General features: G+C 37.0%; 1 protein-coding gene across 1 annotated transcript in view; it reads left to right on the forward strand.

The window, feature by feature from the left end:
- ADGRL4 (adhesion G protein-coupled receptor L4) overlaps positions 1-22,338 on the forward strand; it is a 137,192-nt gene that overhangs the window by 64,733 nt on the left and 50,121 nt on the right. Inside the window, exons 3-6 of the mRNA XM_040232474.1 lie at positions 8,458-8,610; positions 20,085-20,155; positions 20,946-21,119; positions 21,225-21,408. Of these exons, the coding sequence (XP_040088408.1) occupies positions 8,458-8,610; positions 20,085-20,155; positions 20,946-21,119; positions 21,225-21,408 (582 nt within the window). The remainder of the gene's footprint in view (positions 1-8,457; positions 8,611-20,084; positions 20,156-20,945; positions 21,120-21,224; positions 21,409-22,338) is intronic.

Below are 22,338 nucleotides of genomic sequence, written 5' to 3' on the forward strand. Positions count from 1 at the left end.
TGGGATCAGAGCAGGAGGAGTCAGGAGAAAGGATCCATCTAGAGATGAGTGCAAAGGAGACAGCAAGCTTGCTACCTGCACTGCTGCTGCTGCTGCTGCTAAGTCGCTTCAGTCGTGTCCGACTCTGTGCGACCCCATAGACAGCAGCCCACCAGCCTCCCCCATCCCTGGGATTCTCCAGGCAAGAACCCTGGAGTGGGTTGCCATTTCCTTCTCCAATGCATGAAAGTGAAAAGTGAAAGTGAAGTCGCTCAGTCATGTCTGACTCTTAGCGACCCCATGGACTGCAGCCCACCAGGCTCCTCCATCCATGGGATTTTCCAGGCGAGAGTGCTGGAGCCTAGTAATTCCCAGGCTCCTGCTTCTGACCCATCCGCTAGCAGAAAAGTAGGGAGTCTTTAGCTCCAGCTTGTGATTAAGCAAGTTATGGCTTCACTGTTGAGTACCCAGTTGTGGATACTCCCATCTAGATGTCCTAATGGCAACTCAGTCTCCCCCGTCCAAAAATGAACTTGCTCTTAGCCACAAAGCTTCTCCTCCTATGCTTCTCTCTGTCCTCGTGAATCAGTATACCCTCCAGATCCCTCCAACTCAGAACCTGCGGATCATCCTTGCTTCCTCTGTCCAACTAACTCATATCCAGTTAGTCTCCAAGCCACACTAATAATTTAAAATTATTTTACTGTGAAAAATTTTGAAGTCACATAAGTAAAAAAAAAGAATATGAAGATCAGATGGTAGTCATCAAGATGACAGTTTCCAGTGTATGCCTAATCTAGCTGAATCCTACCCACTTTCCTTTCCGTCCCCAGATGACTGACTTTTAACACTTAAACGTATCTGATCTAACCACTTTACTAATTTCTTCTTGACCATGTTTATTTTTTCATGTCTTCAGTGTTTTAGCAGATTTACCTGGGTCTTACCTCATTTTCCTTATGTTTCAAAAATTGTTTTGAGATGAAATCAAATAAAATTTCTCTATTACATAAAATCTGCTGATGTTCATCCTTTATCCACTGAATTTAGTCCAAAATGTTTAGCAAGCATTTTCCCACTTTAGACCATACATATCTGCATAGAATCTTGCCCTACAGTCTCTACCATCATACCCAGTGTTCCACAATATGTTCTTTATTTGCTGTTCAACTCTTTTGCAACCCCATGGACTGTAGCCTGCCAGGCTCCTCTGTCCATGGGATTTCCCAGGCAAAAATACAGAAGTGGGTTGCCATTTCCTTCTCCAGGGGATTTTCCCAAACCCGGGATTGAACCCACCTTTCTTGATTCTCATAACTTGGTAAACAGATTTTTAAACACTGAGCCACCTGGGCAGCCTAATAGTTGTTCTCTTCCTGCAGGCTTCAGGCATTTGCATGAGTTCTTTCCTTCTTCTGAATGGATTGTTGGAGCCCATTTTGTGTGTGTTAATTCTTATACTTCAGTGCTGGCTTAATCATCTGTTGCTTTTCTAAACCTTCTCTGAGAATAACCTTCCCCCTTTTATCCTGAAAACTTGCTAAGGAAACCATTGCTTCTCTGAGTTATCAGTATACGGCTAAATACCTTGTTAATTTGTTATATACAACACATGCTAATAATTTGAGGTTTTGTCTGTCTTCTCCAGCAGCCATGGATCCTGTTGTTATATGTTAGGTGTGTGTCTTTGTTCATGTAGTGCTCAGCTTGCTGTGTTAAACGTGAGCCAGTAAGAATTTCTGCTGAAAGAATGCCAAATATTTCTCCTTATTAACATTTTTTTGATCATTTTTAAATAATGTGTCTTCTCTATAATGGTGTTAAAATGAATTTTTCAAGTGACATCCTAACCTAAATATTTATTTTATAATCCCACAAGAAATTAGATATAGCATCATAGAGAGTGACTAAACTGATAAAACAATGGAGATAAGAGTACAAAAGAAACAGTTGTATATTTTCTTATATTATACTCATTCAAATAAATTTTCTCCTTGAAACTTAATTTTTGTTATGTTAGACACTGGAAGTTTAAAGCTATTTAAATAATTCAAATTTATATATTATTCACAAAGATAATTTTTTGCCCATCTCTACTCTCTTGGGGGAAGAGAAGAGGTTACTTTCAGATAAGTGGTATTTCAAGGAACAAGATTGGAATCAGACCATTTAGGGAATTTGCCTATATCATATATCCAGCCCAGAAGATTGGGAGATAGATTAGAAACTGTTTTTATTTCCAAATTCTTGATAAGAATAAGAGGTCAAGTGCTCAAGACTACATAGTAGGGAGAAACACAAAAATCAGTGTGAATCTTTGTTTTTTTATTTGGTTTTGTTTTTTTCTCCTGGTTAATGTGTTACCCAAAACTTGAAAATAAATTTAAATCAAATAATATATTGGTACATTAATTTGTTTTCAGAAACAATCAGGTGGTATAAAGTGGCTCATTTTCTTGGACTCTGACCAATAACTCAGACCTAGTGGATTCTTTTCCTCTGTATTTTTGCATATCATTTTTGCAGCTATAGACCACAGGGGATGCAATCTTCATCATTTTCTATATTACCAATAACTGATCCGAGAGCACAATTCCTTTTAAAGTTAATATAAACTTTTCCCAGTATGCTGTGAAAGGAGTCAAATTTTGAGATAAAAATTGAAACTTTTATTTTAATAAGAACTCAATTACATGCTTCTATGTTAACTTGCTTTAGAATGTGAACTCTGACAGCAGGGCACAGATCCTGACTTTTTGATTAATTTTTACTTATTTCCCAATGTGGACATATTCACATTTGGGAACTGGGAAGTTCCATAAATATTTGAGTAACTGAATGATTGAGTCAAATCCAATGTGTATGAAGTAGTTTTCTTCAACTTGATTTAGATACTTCTATGTCAATTTGTGACATGCTCTCAGGTAATTTTAATAAACTACTCTAATTTATTTTGAATGAATTTATAGACATATATGTTTTCTTTCTGAGTATATGTGTGCATATAGTCATCTAAAGTTATACAATACATCTGTGTACAGAATAGATAAATTAATAATTAATATACACATGTTAATAAAGTATTAACTCTTCAACATTTTATATGATGGCCTGTCTATTTCTCTTACTTTATTATCATATTTTCAGCAAATTTACTTAACTCCCTCAACATTTATATGCTTTAATTTAGGGGTGACAAATGCCTAGCCAAATGCTAAATCTGAAAAAAAATTTTAAATATGATTTTCAAATTTTTGAAAATTTAAATCCTTTAGGAGATTTGTGTGCTTCCCTGTATCATAAGCCATTCTTCCTTCTATTGTCTGGCTCCTGATGGAGTCAGACTTTAAGTCACTCACCTGCCTGGCCTAACCAAGCTTCTGAGAACTCAATCTTTGTATTTACATGTCTCCAAGTTGTTGGCCTCTAAAGAAAGAAAGAGAAGTTGCTCAGTTGTGTCCAACTCTTTGTGACCCCATGGACTGTAGCCTACCAGGTTCCTCCATCCATGGGATTTTTCAGGCAAGAGTACTGAAATGGGTTGCCATTTCTTTCTCCAGAGGATCTTCCCGAACCAGGGATCAAACCCAGGTCTCCTGCATTGGAGGCAGATGCTTATCATCTGAGCCACCAGGGAAGCTTCTAGGGGGAGCTCAAAACTCTTCTCTTGGTACTCTAGCTTTTTACTCACTTTAGAGTAAATCAGACCACATACTGAAAATTGGAACAACAATGGAATTGAACCCCAAATCAGAGAGGTGCCTATGGAGAAATGAAAAGAAGCCTGAAGTCTTAACATGAAGAACATACTAGGCGTGAGGCCTGGCCTAGCTTTTCTCTAGGCTTTGGAGAGAATGATCTTGCTTCTCATAGACTTGACGAGGTTTTCTTATTAACTGGTTATACACAAATGAAATGGTGCTATGAGGAAAGTAGAGATTCAGGCCTATGTACGGAGCAAAGAGCCTGCCACTTTTGTTGTAGAGACAGGCCTGCCTCCGGCCTAGGAAATGAACTTGACACAGGGTCCTACAGTTCACTGTGAGACAGGCCTGAATTGAAGGTCATTCTCAGAGTAATAAAGGTGTTACACTGGTTACACTTGGAACCTCATGGGTAACAGTCAAGGTCAGGTCTCAAATATTTGAAAGTCTATTTCAGAGATATATGATAAGTAAATTGTATTTTTTTTCCATGTCAAAATGAAATAATATCATTTTATTGATGTTTTGAATGACTTTTAAGAAATGGAATATTTTTTAGCAAAATAAAGTTAATATTAAAACTTTAAAATAAAGTACTATATAAAGCCATATGCAAAAGAAGTGGAGCGTCTACATAATCTGAATTATCTTTAAAATGGAGGTGCCTCAAAGAATGAGTGGTTATCTTCATGTAATAAAATTACAAATAAGTTTTATTTTCTTTTTTCCAGTGCCTTTTCAATAAATTATCATGAACTGTATTATGGGAATTTGTAAAAATGTTATAAGGAAACAAATTTTGATCTTTCTTCTTTGTATTTAGTATGGATATATTCTATCCATATACTAATGGAATTTGTACTTTTTGAGATCTTTGTTATAGATTCTTTAAGAATATATTTTTTATTATACATATCTAAGGATAAGCAACTTAAACTTATTTCCAGACTTTGGAAGCTCACTTCTTCATGAGAAGGGATAAGTCTCTGTCACTTATGAAGGACTTATGTTACATATTAAAGGCTGAGTACCTATTAAGAATTTTAAGTGGAGTGTAACTGGATCATATTTCTAGTAACTTAATAATAACAGTATGTAGAAAATAGTATACCTATATATTGCATACTACATGCTAGGCACTGCTGTAAGCACCGTCTGCTCAGGAACTCCTTGTAATCTCTTAACAACCTTTTGAGGTGGTCACAGTGTATTTCCATTCTATGGTAATCTTCCGATCACAGTGTCTGCTGCTAAGTCGCTTCAGTCGTGTCCAACTCTGTGCAACTCCGTAGAGGGCAGCCCACCAGGCTCCCCTGTCCCTGGGATTCTCCAGGCAAGAACACTGGAGTGGGTTGCCATTTCCTCCTCCAGTGCACGAAAGTGAAAAGGGAAAGTGCAGTCGCTCAGTCGTGCCCGACCCTCAGCGACCCCATGGACTGCAGCCCACCAGGCTCCTCCGTCCATGGGATTTTCCAGGCAAGAGTCCTGGAGTGGGGTGCCATTGCCTTCTCCGATCAGTGTCTAGCACACAACAAACACTCGATAAATAATAGCTATTATGAACTCTTTTTATAGGATAGTACTTAAGAATGAGATCGCTTTGACGGTCAGAATACCTAAGGCTTTAGTCACAATTCGCCACTTATCTGTGTGCCATTGATCACGTTAATCTAGCTTTTTATACTTTAGGGTTTTTTATTTGAAAATAGCCATAATGCCTGCCTCATAGGTGTGTTGTATATGTATATGAGCCCCCCTCCAGGGGCTCTTCCCGACCCAGGGATGTAACCCACAGCTCCTGTGGCTCCTGCATTGCAGGCAGATTCTTCACCGCTGAGCCTCCAGGGAAGCACCAGGCTTCAGTCCATAGGGTCACAGGGAGTCGGACACGACTGAAGCAACCAAGCACATAGGTGTGAAAGAATAAGCATGGCAGAGAACCTCAGCTGTTTAAAGTGCCGTCTTTCTTGTTCCACACAGCTGGCCTACAGCCATCAGCTTCCCTGTGGTCAGGTGTGGACATTTGAATGAATTCTGGTAAATAGAATGTGGATAAAAGTGATGGGTGCCATTTATAGCTGTGGCTTATTACTCTCTTATGCTCTGAACCCAGCTCCCCACCAGGATGAATATAGACAGTGTGGAGGCCCGATGGGGGTGGTAGAGCCATTAGATGAAGCAAGTCTGGGTCCTTGAACCATTATGGAAAAAGCTACACCATCAACCTGAACACTAATCTTGGCTTCTGACTAGAGCAGCAAATAATCTTTTATTGTGTTGAATTGTTACATGTTTGGGTATTATTTGTAGCAGTTGGCCTATTATAAATGATATACTAAGTCAAACTGATAAAACATATAGATAATAAAATAAAATTGTGTAACAGAGCCTCATTGGTTGAATATCTTAAAAAAAAAAAAATAGGATTTCTAAATCTTACCTGCTGTGACCATAGTAGTAATTTTTGAAAAAAAAAAAAAAAGAGGACTTCACATTTAGTTGTCTGTCATATGGTAGGTAACTTCTGTACTTATATCTGTAATGTTTGAAAATGACTAAGTGGAAATAAAATTTAAGTGAGAGACAGACTACAAATAAAGTTTCTGTTTTTCTTCTGAAATCTCTACCTCAATATCTTTTCCTCTCTCAAAATAGACCCATAATCCATCAGATACATTCTGACCTTATATATTTGCTTTGTAAAATTATCCTTGTAGAGGCAACAGGATGGAGCAGCAAACAGGCTTTGGACCAGACTACTAGGCTCTAACTAATTAGCTCTAACTAATGTGACCTTGACAAGTTACATTTCTTCTCTATGGCTTATTTTCCTCATCAGTTAAACAGAGTAATAATGGCACCTGCTTCTTAGAATGTATGTAAACAACAAGTGAAGTAATATTTATAAAATATTTAGGAAAATCTCCAACTCTTAGTTATCAATATGTGTGTTCAATAACCTGTGTATAAATTAAATGTTATATAAATCATTCTTTAAAAATAAATTAACCTTGTGCTGTGCTTAGTCAAATCTGACTCTTTGCAACCCCATAGACTGTATCCTGCCAGGCTCCTCTGTCCATGGGGATTCTCCAGGTAGGAATACTGGAGTGGGTTGCCATGCCTTCCTCCAGGGGATCTTCCCACCCTAGGGACAGAACCCAGGTCTCCTGCATTGCAGGAAGATTCTTTGCTGTCTGAGCCACCAGGGAAGCCCAAAAATATTGGCGTGGGTAGCCTATCCCTTCAGGGGATCTTCCCGCCCCAGGAATTGAACTGGGGTCTCCTGCATTGCACGCGGATTCTTTACCAGCTGAGTTACCTGGGAAGCCCCCAAATTAACCTTGGTTTGATTAAAATGGAGAATAAAAATTCCAGACATTTTCCAAACTCATGACTTCTCCCTGGGCCCACTGGTTAGGCTTCCCTCAGCCTTCAGAAATATCTCAGTCACCCTTATGTTTGAATGTTTGCCCCAGGTTTTACCTTCCTTTAATTACTTTGCTTTTCTCTGTCTAATCAGTACTTATCTGTCTTGGAGATTAGCCAGTTTGGGTCTATTAGTCCCCTAGGGCTGCAGTAAGAAATCAGCACAAACTCCGTGATTTGAAACAACACAGGTTTGTCCTCTCGCAGTTCTGGAAAGAAGTCTGAAATCCTGGGGTTGGAAGGTCCACACTCTCTGTAGGGCCTAGAGACGAATCTTTGCTCATGTCTTTGTAGCTTCTAGTTAGCTGTCCTTGGGACTCCTTGGCTTGCATCTAACATTACTTCAGTCTCTGCCACTGTTTTCACATAGCCTTGTCTTCTGTGGCACCATTTCTGAATTTTCTAAGGACACCATTATATTATATTATTATGTATTATAAGGACACCACTCTTGGGCCCCTCCTAATTTAGTATGCCCTCATCTTAACTTGATTATATCTGCAAAAGCCTTATTTCCCAGTAAGGTCACACTCACAGACACTGGAGATTAGGACTTGAGTATATCTTTTTGGGATGCACAGTTCAGCACACGAGGGGATCTAATGTCTCCTCCAACCAATCGTAATTACTTCTGAGAACCATTTATTTTTTATTTAATTCATCGGACAGGTAATATGAATCTGCTTTCTAATTTAAAAAAAAGGTTTATGAACCTATGTATCTTCTCTGATAAATTGCATTATAAGAATATAAGGGTAAGGGCTATGGATCATGATGTTATTTTTTTCTGTTTGTGTACTCTTTCATATATCACACAATGTATATGGTAACAAATACATATATTAACAAATGAAGGGATACAAACCTGATAACACAAAATTCTTCTGGAGAGTAAGTAACAAAAATAAATGATGTATGATTAAAAAAATCAATGCCTAATCTCTGATTTTTCATTTTTAACTTATGGTATGCTTTTGACTGATTATTGTGAGTATTATTGTGACTGATTATTGACAGAGTATTGTGAGTTCACCAATAAGATATTCATTAACATTGTGATATTTAAATTATATGTAAACATTTGAAAAATAATCCAATAAAATTCAATAGCTATGTTTAGTGCTTTCGCAGTAAGAATTTCTTCCTTGCTTTGTAGCTTCAGAGGTTTTACATTTAAACAAGAATAATCAAGTATGTAATGTGAATTCTTGTTGTCAACTTTTCTTAGAAATAATATCACATACCTTATACTATTTAACAGGGAAAATTCCCCAAAACTGATGGAAAATGTTAGGAATTCATCTCAATTCTACAACAATAATGTTTTAAATTGATATGTCCACAGATGATAATGAGTGTGGAAATTTAACACAATCCTGTGGTGAAAATGCTAACTGTACGAACACACAGGGAAGTTATTACTGTATGTGTGCACCTGGTTTCAGATCCAGCAGCAACGAGGACAAGTTTATTACTAATGATGGAACCACCTGCATAGGTAAGTTCAGCTACCTATCTTAAAATTTATACCTATCTTTTATTGCTTATACCTCCACAGATTAAATAATATCCAAATCAAATTCTGTCAGTCGATTGTACCCCCGTTGTTAATACTTTCAGAATCTTCATTAATTCTTTTTAATTCTCCAATATGGTATCAGTTACTATGGTATATTTATCCAAGAATATAAGATGAAGAATATCAGTTTACAAAAAAAAAAAAGAATTGTGATGTTATAAGATCTAGCAAGGTGGCAAATAACAGAATAAATGCTTACACTTTAAAGTGATACATTCACTCCAGAAAATTACCATTAGTATCACCAGACAGTAATGCTTTTATAAATATGCACTCTGAGAGGGCCCCCATGTTTTCCTGGAAAGTGTTCAGATAGGCACTGCTTGTGAATACTAGTAATGTTCACTCTAGGCAACACTGCTGCTGCCCACCGAAAGTTTGTCACATTTAAGATCTGCATTCAGGTTTTTTGAACCCCGACCTATTTAGAAGTAACTACAGTGTCTTCTGGAGGGATAAAAGTAATTGCAGTTCAATTCCTAAGTAAAATATTGTGAGAGAGTATCTAGATTTTTTAATGTCATTCTATTGCATTTTGGTCACACATTTGATTTATCAGATACTATAGTCTAAGAAAAAAATTATAGAAAACTGTAGAAATTTCAAAAGATGAACAGTTTTCAGAGACAGAGTTTTCTCTGGAACCAAAGACTTTAACTTTGAAAACAAATTATGAATCATCTTAATCATGGTTTCTAAAATTTGTCTAGTTTACCAGTAGCTAGTATGATTATAATTGATAATTATGTATAAAATTAACAGATGAATTGAGGCCCTGAGAGTTTGATCACATAGCAGGACTAGATATGAGATGCGCTCAGGACTGAACATGCAACATGGGCAGGGTAAGGTACTGCTTCTGTCTTTCATAGTTAAATGAGAGTAATCACATTTAAATCCAATCACACTAAAGCTTTAGATCAGCCCCAGTAAAGTTCTCATCAGTGAGCTAAGGAGAATTCTAGCAATGTTATTATTAACACACATGATAAGTCAAGAGATAATGTTCAAAGAGAATTTCTCATTGAAATGTCTGTATCAAAGAAATTATCCTGTCTTGTATACCTAGAGTTCACAGTGTTTTCTCTTTTACCTAAATAAGTAAGATTATATTCTCTTATTATAACCAAGGGAAGTGAAGGGCTATTCCAGAGTCACACATTTAGGATAAAGGGAAGGTTAAAATCACAGTCTTCAACCTAGAATGCCACTGATATTTCCACAGGAATCTCAAATGTGACCATTTAAATCTCACACATGAATCTGGGTCATGCAAATATAGTGAATCAAACTTTACAGGGCCATACATGATGTAAAATATGAGAAAATAATTCTGTTTCTGTTGAACTATAATTTTATCTGGATTGTTTGCAGCAAAAATTGTTATTGGATTATATCATTCCAATATATTCAAGAAATTAAAACCTCCCAGAAAATGTATAGTACCTCACTGTTTGTTCTATTCAAACCTAAACTCATGTTTCTTAGTCTTACAATGTTATATAATGTGTACATATATTTACCTTTAGTAAAGTTCTAACTTTGTAGCTATATAACTAGAAAAATTTCAGTTAACGAAGAAATCTAACTTGTAACACCTTAGTTACTGAAATTTAATATGATTTGAACTATACTTTCCATTCCCTCTTGTCTCTACAAAACATTTGGCTTTTCATCTGATTATGTTTACTTTTGATACACCTCAGTCCACAGGGGATATATAGTTCTCTATCTGTATCCCTTAAATGTAAAGAATTCTTATTTAGAGAAAAATTAATCATAGGCACAGAGAAAACACACACAAAGATGACCAAAAGCCAACATTTTATGGAAGGGTAATATATTTGTGATCCACACAGTCAAAGGCTTTGGTGTAGTCAGTAAAGCGAAAGTAGATGTTTTTCTGGAAATCTCTTGCTTTTTTGATGATCCAGTGGATGTTGGCAACTTGATCTCTGGTTCCTCTGCCTTTTCTAAATCCAGCTTGAACATCTGGAAGTTCATGGTTCATGTACTGTTGAAGCTTGGCTTGGTGAATTTTGAGCATTACTTTGCTAGCCTGTGAGATGAATGCAGTTGTGCAGTACTTTGAACATTCTTTGGCATTGCCTTTCTTTGGGATTGGAATGAAAACTGACCTTTCACAGTCCTGTGGCTGCTGCTCAGTTTTCCAAATTTGCTGGCATATTGAGTGCAGCACTTTCACAGCATCTTTGTTTAGGATTTGAAATAGCTGAACTGGAATTCCATCACCTCCATGAGCTTTGTTTGTAGTAATGCTTCCTAAGACCCTGAGAAATCCGTATGCAGGTCACGAAGCAACAGTTAGAACTGAACATGGAACGACAGACTGGTTCCAAATCAGGAAAGGAGTCCGTCAAGTCTGCATGTTTTCTCCCTGCTTATTTGCCTTCTATGCAGAGTACATCATGCAAACTGCCAGGCTGCATGAAGCACAGGCTGGAATCAAGATTGCCAGGAGAAATACCAATAACCCCAGATACACAGATGACATCACCCTTATGGCAGAAAGTGAAGAGGAACTGAAGAGGCTCTTGATGAAAGTGAAAGAGGAGAGTGAAAAAGTTAAAACTCAACGCTCAGAAAGCTAAGATCATGGCATTCGGTCCCATCACTTCATTGCAAATAGATGGGGAAACAGTGGAAACAGTGAGAGACTTTATTTTGGCGGGCTCCAAAATAACTGCAGATGGTGACTACAGCCATGAAGTTAAAGGACGCTTGCTCCTTAGAAGAAAAGTTATGACCAACCTAGACAGCATTTTAAAAAAGCAGAAACATTACTTTGCCAACAAAGGTCCATATATATAGTCAAGGCTATGATTTTTCCAGCACTCATGTATGGATGTGAGAGTTGGACTGTGAAGAAAGCTGAGCGCCAAAGAATTGATGCTTTTGAACTGTGGTGTTGGAGAAGACTCTTGAGAGTCCCTTGGACTGCAAGGAGACCCAACCAGTCCATCCTAAAGGAAATCAGTCCTGAATATTCATTGGAAGGACTGATGTTGAAGGTGAAACTCCAATACTTTGGCCACCTGATGAGAAGAACCAACTCATTGGAAAAGACCCTGATGCTGGAAAAGTTTGAAGGCAGGAGGAGAAGAGGACAACAGAGGATGAGAAGTTGGATGGCATCACCGACTCAACGGACATGAGTTGGGGTAAACTCCGGGAGTTGGTGATGGACAGGGAAGCCTGCATGTTGCAGTCCATGGGGTTCCAAAGAGTTGGACACGACTGAGCGACTAAACTGAATACATTGGTAATTTAAGACTTCTTCCCAATACTCAGTTATTGTTGAGATACTGTGGAAGAGCCCTATATTTTTGCTAATTCTCCTTTTAGCTATTTTAAGAACTCAGTAAACACTATAACTTAGATTAAAACTCAATATCCAATATCCTGTGAGCTACAGTTCATAGGGTCACAGAGTCGGACACAATTAAAGCAACTTACCAGGCATACCATCCAATATTGAGTCCTCCAGTTTCCACCTGTTTTGTTTGACGGATCATTCAATGAAAAAAATCTTTCTCTGCAAAGTTGTTATTCTCACCAATTTTGTTGTCCTGAAAGATTAAGCTTTTCTCAGAAGCAAAGAAACTGTTTCTGTTTTTTTTTTCCCAGTCCTGTAGTAATTTTCATTGTTAACTATGATAATCTTCAGGTAATTTGAACAGAGAAGCATAATTCTGTTTTCTTTTTACCTTAGTGTTTCACCTTGTAGTGTATTGCTTATGAGTTGAAAATTTAGCTAATCCTTGAATTTGACATATCTGGTAATTATAGTGATTGCATGCTTGCTAAGTCACTTCAGTTGTGTCCAGCTCTTAGCCCAGCAGGTTCCTCTGTCCATGTGGATTCTCCAGGCAAGAATACTGGAGTGGGTTGCTATGCCAACCCCCGGGGATCTTCCCGACCCAGGGATTGCATCTCCTGCATTGGTAGGTGAGTTCTTTACCACTAGTGCCACCTGGAAAGCCCAATTATAGTCATTAAGAACATCTATAAATATATAAGGAAAACCTCCAGTACAGGACAAAAAATTACCCAAGCAAAATTCTTTAGTCTTTTGAAATACTTTTTTAAACAGATGAATAATCTTGTTGGAGAAGGCTTTGAGTGAGATTGAGCATCATTCCTATTTTTCTTCTCCTTGGAATCACAGTAAAATAGAACTTCTGGTGCCCAGTTCCCAAGAGACATTGTTCACACGTGGGGAAACTGAAGCATTCAGTAGTATGGCCTTCCAAAACCAAATGAGTAGAACCCAAGGACTTCATGTTTTCTGTGTTCATAAGAGCAGTTTTTACTACTTGTCATTTTTTTATGTCCTGTTGTCTTAGGTACTCTGATAGTTTTTTTTTTTTTCTGGCTTTGAATAATATTAAAATTCAATTTTGTCTTTGCAAATTACTTCCAGTAATTGAACATTTTATCTTTTTTTTTTTTTGCAGTCTGTGAGTTACACAACATTAGAAAATTCAGGTATTGATGAAAATTATGAAAATTAAAGCAATCATACAATCACGCTTTGAAAGACAATTATGATAAAATGCTGCTGGTTTGGCTCATTGTAGACAAGAAAAACAAGCATAATTGTATTAATGAAAAAGCAAATGAATTTTTTGATTTGCAGAATAAGGAAGTGCATATTATGACATACTTACATTTAGTGAAATCAAGTTATTGGTGTTAAGCTGAGTGTTAGTTTGGTAATGGAAAAAGTGGATCACTTATTAAATACAGCTTGTCAGTTCTAGCCAAGTTGAAATAATTATATGGCAACAATTTATCCTTCATTAAAATGGGGGAAAGGGTGCTTTTTTACAGCTCTAGAGAGTATCAAAACATGGCAATTTAATAAGACACTCATTATCATTGTGTTTTCTCTAAACCTACATATTCACAGGGTTTATGCTATTAAGAAAACACACAATCTGAATAGAATCACTGAACCTGATTCTCAGTTACAATATCAGGCACCTACTGTATCTTAGGCACCCCTCCAAACACCTTTACATACATTTCCTCATTTGTTATGAAAAAGAACCCTTTTGAGTTAAGGGTATTTTATGGTACCACCCAGGGTCATAGAGCTAATGAATATTAGAGTCAGGATTTGAATTAAGGTCTTCCACAGGACCTTTACCTATAGGAAGGAGGATACATACTGGTTTTATATAGATCCTAGGTCCTGCAAGAAATTGCAAGAGATATTATTGTGGGCTGTGATATAAAATGGCAGTCACACTTATTTTGTCTAAGCCAGTTTTATCCTATTTGAGCATGAGATACTTTTTCAGTATTTTATGAATCTTTTCATACTACTAGGTAGCAAGGAGGTACAGAGTGATATTCTAAGGATAGTGGAAGCTCCTTGACTGTCCTGTCACACAGCCAGTTGTGGTGGTCATACACTCCATCACTACGTTAAACTCAGTAGGTTCTACTACTGAGGCCCAGAGTGAGAAGGATAGCAAACTTAATATCTACATTTTAGTAAAAAGCTAGGGGAACAATAATGTAAACAAGGAAAGTATAAATAGTTCAGAAAACATGTCTTTGATGGGGTAATGAAGGTTTGAAAAACATATCTTTGGTAGGGTGATTAATATTCTTCTAGAATATTTGGAGTCAGAATATAAAATTTACATAATCCTAATTTCAAATATTCATCTCCTAGGGTATGACCTCATTCTTTTTAAGATTAACATTCTGTCACTTGGTGAATTCAGAAGTTGAAAGGCTTTAGTTGGTCCAAGGCTGACATGCTGGGATAGCAAACAGCTGAGTGGGTGCTGGGAGAGCTGAAACCATAGCAGAGAACCCAAAATAAGGACCAGAGGGTGTATAGAATACACGGGGGAAAGCTGAAACCATTAAGAGCAATGATCCTGTCTGAGCCACCAGGGAACCCCAAGACTGTGTACACTTATGTCCAAAGGCATGAGGGAGGATGAAAATGGCATTTGCAAAGTTAAAATCAGTATGTTGTTCAGAGATTGGATTTGGGATAAAGTTCCCAAGAAAAGTTGCACCTTTCTAAATGATTTTGAAATTGAGAGAAATCAACACTTCGTTTCCAATTAACCATAGATGGCATCTGAAAATGTGAAATAAGAGTCTTCAGAGAACATAGCTTTCTTTCCTGTGAAGTGAATTATTCTGTTTATGATACTTCATGAATCTCTTCACACCTTCATTGGGATACTATCCTCATTTGGGTGCTACACAAATAATTTATTCAACACTGCTCCAAAAAAAACTAGTCTTTTGTTTTCTTTTATTTTTTCTCACTTCTTGATTTCATGAAAAATATTAATTCTAGTCTGTTGTCCACTAGCATCTTTACTTCAGCCCAAACTGGAAAGTTTTCCCTAATGATTCTCAACAGCCAACAGCTGTCACCCCTCCTTTATTTCTGTCGTGTGTGTGTGTGTGTGTGTGTATGTGTGTGTGAAGTGACAGTTTATGATTACATGTGTATAGAAATTCAGAAAGAGAGTGAAGGTGCTAGGGCAGCATTTATTCCTTTAAAAGTAGAGGACTGGATAGCTGGGTAATACAGATCATGGCCGGGGATTTGCCAGGTGGCACAGTGGTAAAGAATCGCCTGCCAAAGCAGGAATGCAGGAGATGTGGGTCAGGCCCTGGGTCTGGAAGACCCCCTGGAGGAGGGAATGGCAACCCACTGCAGTATTCTTGTCTGGAATATTCCATGGACAGAGGAGCTTGGTGGGTTACAGTCCACACAGCTGCCAAAAGTCAGACATGACTGACTGAATGAGCACACACAGACACATCACGACCATATAGCCTTGGCAGAAGAACGAGGCATTTTCTACTGCTTTTCCAGGCCCGCTAATCATCTTCTTAAATACAGTACCATCACTTTTTTAGCAAATGGAAATTTCTTTAAGAACAGGCGAAACTTACTGCCTGGTGGTGTGAGATTTAATGGGGGTGAGGGGGGTGGTGTTTATACCATTTTTGCATTTTTAAAATGAGAAATTTGGATCAGCTACATTTTATATATCTAGTGAGATGACATTTTAATTGGATCTTGAGCACTCTCCCTTTATAAAAAGGCAAACAGTATTGTGCCACTCTATTAGTTTTTAAAAACTCAAATTATATATTCAGAATTACAGACTTATTCTCTAACATGGAGTAGCTCCAAGATATCAGAGCTAGACTTAGGAGCACAGAAATTTCTGCATTAGTTTAAGGTAATTATCTGGACTATTCAGTCCCTTGGAATCATCCCATATTGGAACTTTGCCCACTGGCAGAGTATTTATACTGTATTTATAATTTTAAGATATATTTCACTCTTCACTATAGTATGTAAAATTTTAAATTAAGAATATAAATTATGTGAGTTTATAACCTACCACTTATATTGTAGCTTTGATATATACTGAAAATCTAAAACTTAATTCTGTACAATTTGTTACTTTATCTATGATGACTATATATTAAGAATGATGGCAAAATATACCCTGAACTAAAGTTATAAGTTTTGATAAGATTTTAAGGACACTGAATCACACATTCTGCTACATCTTAATTTTTTCGGTTAACTTATACGGAAAAAATGAGGGGCTTCCCAGATGATGCTAGCAGTAAAGAAGCCTCCTTGCCAATGCAGGAGGCATAAGAAATATGGGTTCAACCCCTGAGTTGGGAAGATCTCCTGGAGTATAAAATGGCAACCCATTCCAGTATTCTTGCCTGAAGAATCTCATGGACTGAGGAGCCTGTAGGGCTGCAGTCCATTGAGTCGGAAAGAGTTGGACACAAATCCCTTATGACTATACAGTGGAAGTGAGAAATAGATTTAAGGGACTAGATCTGATAGACAGAGTGGCTGATGAACTATGGATAGAGGTACCTGATATTGTATAGGAGACAGGAATCATGACCATCCCCAAGAAAAAGAAATGCAAAAAAGCAAAATGGCTGTCTGAGGAGGCCTTACAAATAGCTGTGAAAAGAAAGGAAGTGAAAAGCAAAGGAGAAAAGGAAAGATATACCCATTTGAATGCTTTGAGTTCCAAAGAATAGCAAGGGGAGATAAGAAAGCGTTCCTCAGAGATCAATGCGAAGAAATAGAGGAAAACAATAGAATGGGAAAGACTAGAGATCACTTCAAGAAAATCAGAGATACCAAGGGAACATTTCATGCAAAGGTGGGCTCAATAAAGGACAGAAATGGTATGGACCTAACAGAAGCAGAAGATATTAAGAAGAGGTAGCAAGAATATACAGAAGAACTGTACAAAAAAGATCTTTATGACCCAGATAATCACGATGGTGTGATCACTCACCTAGAGCCAGACATCCTGGAATGTGAAGTCAAGTGGGCCTTAGGAAGCATCACTACAAACAAAGCTAGTGGAGATGATGGAATTCCAGTAGAGCTATTTCAAATCCTGAAAGATAACGCTATGAAAGTGCTGCACTCAATATGCCAGCAAATTTGGAAAACTCGGCAGTGGCCACAGGACTGGAAAAGGTCAGTTTTCATTTCAATCCCAAAGAAAGGCAATGCCAAAGAATGCTCAAACTACCACACAATTGCACTCATCTCACACGCTAGTAAAGTAATGCTCAAATTTCTCCAAGCCAGGCTTCAGCAATACATGAACTGTGAACTTGCAGATGTTCAAGCTGGTTTTAGAAAAGGCAGAGGAACCAGAGATAAAATTGCCAACATCCACTGGATCATTGAAAAAGCAAGCAAGCGAGTTCCAGGAAACCATCTGTATCTGCTTTAGTAACTATGCCAAAGCCTTTGACTGTGTGGATCACAATAAATTGTAGAAAATTCTTCAAGAGATGGGAATACCAGACCACCTGACCTGCCTCTTGAGAAACCTGTATGCAGGTCAGGAAGCAACAGTTAGAACTGGACATGGAACAACAGACTGGTTTCAAATAGGAAAAGGAGTATGTCAAGGCTATATATTGTCACCCTGCTTATTTAACTTATATGCAGCATACATCATGAGAAATGCTGGGCTGGATGAAGCACAAGCTGGAATCAAGATTGCTGGGAGAAATATCAATAATGTCAGATATGCAGATGACACCACCCTTATAGCAGAAAGTGAAGAAGAACTAAAGAACCTCTTGTTGAAACTGAAAGAGGAGAGTAAAAAAGTTGGCTTAAAGCTCAACATTCAGAAAACTAAGATCATGGCATCTGGTCCCATCACTTCACGGTAAATAGATGGGGAAACAGTGGAAACAGTGTCAGACTTTACTTGCCAACAAAGGTCCATCTAGTCAAGGCTATGTTTTTTCCAGTGGTCATGTATGGATGTGAGAGTTGGACTATAACGAAAGCTGAGCACCAAAGAATTGATGCTTTTGAACTGTGGTGTTGGAGAAGACTCTTGGGAATCCCTTGGACTGCAAGGAAATCCAACCAGTCCATCCTAAAGGATATCAATCTTGTGTGTTCATTGGAAGGACTGATGTTGAAGGTGAAACTCCAATACTTTGGCCACCTGATGCGAAGAGCTGACTCATTGGAAAAGACCCTGATGCTGGGAAAGATTGAGGGCAGGAGGAGAAGGGGATGACGGAGTATGAGATGGTTGAATGGCATCACCGACTCAATGGAGTTTGGGTGGACTCCAGGAGTTGGTGATGGACAGGGAGGCCTGGCGTGCTACGGTTCATGGGGTCGCAAAGAGTGACTGAACTGAACTGAAGCAACTTAGCATACACATATGGAAAAATGAGGCTTTGGAAAGAAAATGGGCTACTCTTTTTTTTTGCTTTCCAGATTATTCTAAACTGAGTTGTACAATCAGTTTAACACTAGAAAACAAAGAATGTTTGTTTCTAAATGTATTTTTGAAATTAGATTTTTATTTATTAGGAATAAACATTGCACCATCAATAATGGAAATTATGACTTAATAATTTTTCTGATGAATCCTGCTGTTCAGAAAGCAATTCAAGTGTTGGTCTATGAATAACATTTTCAATATACTGTCAAAATGGATTGACCAAAAGAAAGCTGAAAATATATGCAGCTTAAGTTTGCCCTGTCCTTTTCCAGATGATGGCACTTTTCTTGCTTTCTTATGTAATTTGATATGAAATTACTAACAGTATGTAATACTATTATCAACAAAGTAGCAACTATATGAGCACTAGATTAAAATCTTTATTTTTCAAATATTTCCAGATATTGATGAGGACAGTGAATCATTTGCCTGTGGTGATCATGCAGTGTGTAAAAAAATTAATGGTGGCTCTAACTGTTCCTGCAGGGAAGGTTATTAGACATCCACAGGAAATCACTGTTTACACCTATTGATAGTATTTATTGCCAAAATAAATATGCTATTTAATTTTATATGTTATCAAAGCATTATGGGGACTTCTCTGGTGGTCCAGTGGTTAATACTTCACCTTCCAATACAGGGGGGTGCAAGTTCAATTCCTGGTTGAGAAACTAAGATCCCACATGCCTTACAGCCAAAAAAGTGAAAGTCACTCAGTCATGTCCAACTCTTTACAACCCCATGGTCTATATAGTCCATGGAATTCTCCAGGCCAGAATACTGGAGTGGGTAGCCTTTCACTTCTCCAGGCGATCTTCCCAACCGAGGGATCAAATCCAGGTCTCCCGCATTGTAGGTGGATTCTTTACCAGCTGAGCCACCAGTAACAAATTCAACAAAGACTTTAAAAATGGTCCACATCAAAAAACAAAATCTTAAAGCACTGAATAAAATATGACTGCATAGTTGTGAAATATCAAAGAGCTACACCTTTCAAGAAACATGCCAATAGTCCTTTATCTATAAAATGAAATAATGGAAGATGTTTTATTTAATGGCAGATGTAGATCACATGTTTTATGTAATTGTTGTTTAGTCACTAAGTCGTGTCCAACTCTTGTGACTCAATGCACTGTAGCCTGCCAGACTCCTTCTGTCCATGGGGTTTCCCAGGCGAAAACACTGGAGTGAGTTGTCATTTCTTTCTCCAGGGGCTCTTCCCAACCCAGGGATCAAACCCCATCTCCTGCACTGGTAGGCGGGTTCTTTACCACTGATCCCGTATACCCTATTTCCTTTCAGTAACTATAATTTTCTATTTTCCATAAAATAGTTTGCATTTTAATGAATAAAAATAAGTGAATTTTTATGACGAGTAAAACTTAAAAAATAATAATGAAAAATATTTTAAATAAATGAACTTTCATGAATAAATAAAACTAACACTCAAATGTTAAGAATGTGCTGTTAATGTCTAAATAAGTGAGCAAAATCTTTGGAATCAATATAATTATCTTAGGGAAAATATCTTTTTGAAAATTAATACATAACTATTTTTTTCTACAGAAATTGTGAATCCAGACTGCCATTTAGATAATGCCTGTATTGCCGAAAATATTAATAAAACTTTAACAAAAGTGAGTAAAAGAGTTGAATTAAATTTTATTCTGTTTTGACATTTTGGTTTCAGTTAAAATCTTTCCAAAGGCACATTTTTTAAGAGTAACAAACAGTTGATCTTCATGTAGAGTTGAAAATATTTACATATAGAGATCCAAGTATTTTGTTTGGGTGTCAGACAGGATTAATTTGAAAATCCCCAAAATACTAAAGAAGACATATATTTAATGTAAGTTACTTTTTCACTATTCTGTACACTGGCAAGTTATTTCACCGTGTTAAGAAATTTGATGGATAAAATAGTAAAAACACATTTTCATCACAGCCCATTTCCACATTTTTAGGAGACATAGTTGAATGCAATTAGATTTTGTACACCAAAGTAATACTATTTCAAAGTGTAAGACGTCCATGAAATTATTGTCTTATGATTAGAAGTGAGTTTCAGCATGACTCATTAGTAATCAGGTAAAGCAAATTACCATTTTATCATGTGAAAAAATTTTCTGGTTTACTAAAACCTAATTCAAATTAAGTCATAATTTATTATATATTTTAAAAGCTAATTTAAAATGATAAATTCAAATTTACATTGCTTTTCTGAAGTAACTTCTATGCTTTTTAAGCTATTTGCTAATCCTTTGTAAATAATTTCAGGTTTCATTGCTTCATGTTAGGGTTTAGTTGTAGTCTGATAGCTTATGTGTAGGAGTGAAAAACAATATATTTAACATGTAACCTCTATTCTTGCAAAGATCCAGTAGTGCTTTAAGCTGGTTTTCTTTTTCTGGACTCGTATTTGTTCAGATTAGACACATAGAAGAACCTGTGGCTTTGCTACGAGAAGTCTATAGAAATTCTTTGAAAGATCTTTCACCGATGGATATAATTACATATACAGAAGTATTAGCTGAATCATCCCCATTATTCATAAACAGCATGAATTCAGCCAAGGACACCTCTTCTAATTCAACTCTTACTGTAAGTATGTTGAGCTTTAACTCAATATACGTTTAAAAGTTTCCTTACATCTGTGATTAATGTAAGATTCCAACATTTTTAAAAGGTACACTTTTTTTTCAACAGGAATTTGTAAAAACTCTGAATAATTTTGTTCAAAAGGATACAGTTACAGTTTGGGACAAGTTGTCTACAAATCAGAGAAGAACTCATCTTACAAAACTGATACATACTGCTGAGCAGGCTACCTTAAGGATATCTCAGAACTTTCAAAAGACCACTCAGTTTGATACTAATTCAAGTGATATAGGTAAGAAGTCAAGGTCAAATTCATGGCAATAGTGTTTTCCAAAGAAGCCATTCTCAAAAGAGATGAAAAGTATCTAAACTGCTGTTAATTAAATTGGCAGTTGTTTATCAGTGCAGACATGAATGATGATGCATAGCACAAGAATGGGTATGAATGGAGTTTGAATAAAAAGGATGAATGCATGAGATTTGTCTCCTACTTGCAACCTTCACCTTTTCCTATTTCTGAACTGTTTATCATTTAAATGTTCAGAGAACCTTACTTCCTTGTCATCTCATGACTTGGCAGGATCTGTCTGGACCAGTGATAGTATAAATAGATTTTCTGGATGTAATATATTTAAAGTCAAATTTTTATTTAATTATAACCCATATAAAGACAAATGTACTTATCAAATGAATATAAGTTGATGAATTTTCACAAAATGAGCCTCAGAAGATCCCTCACCCACCTTGCCAACCACTCCCTGACCCCTAAAGTTAATGCCGTCCTGACTTCTAACACCATTTCACAAGCATAATTTTTATTATTTCTTCAATAATCTGATTCTTATTTTTAACATTGAAATCCTTTGGGCATATATCTTTGTCATGAATGTAGTATATTTTAATTTCTCATTAGGAATCCTTTGCCTTTCAGTAATATAAAACAATTAACATAGCAAATTAGAATGTTTCCTGCTTTATGAAATCTCATGCTTGACCCTTTTAAGAATCTGGATCAAAATGAGGTTGCCTGTAAAGTTGTTCTGAGGCAACAAGGTACACTTTCTGAAATAATCATCGCATACACCCCTATTGTATTTTCTGGATATTATTCTGCAATGACACCCCACTCCAGTACTCTTGCCTGGAAAATCACATGGACGGAGGAGCCTGGTGGGCTGCAGTCCATGGGGTCACTAAGAGTCGGATACGACTGAGCGTCTTC

The sequence above is a fragment of the Oryx dammah genome, unplaced genomic scaffold (genome assembly GCF_014754425.2).
Source record: "Oryx dammah isolate SB20612 unplaced genomic scaffold, SCBI_Odam_1.1 HiC_scaffold_28, whole genome shotgun sequence".
NCBI lineage: Eukaryota > Metazoa > Chordata > Mammalia > Artiodactyla > Bovidae > Oryx > Oryx dammah.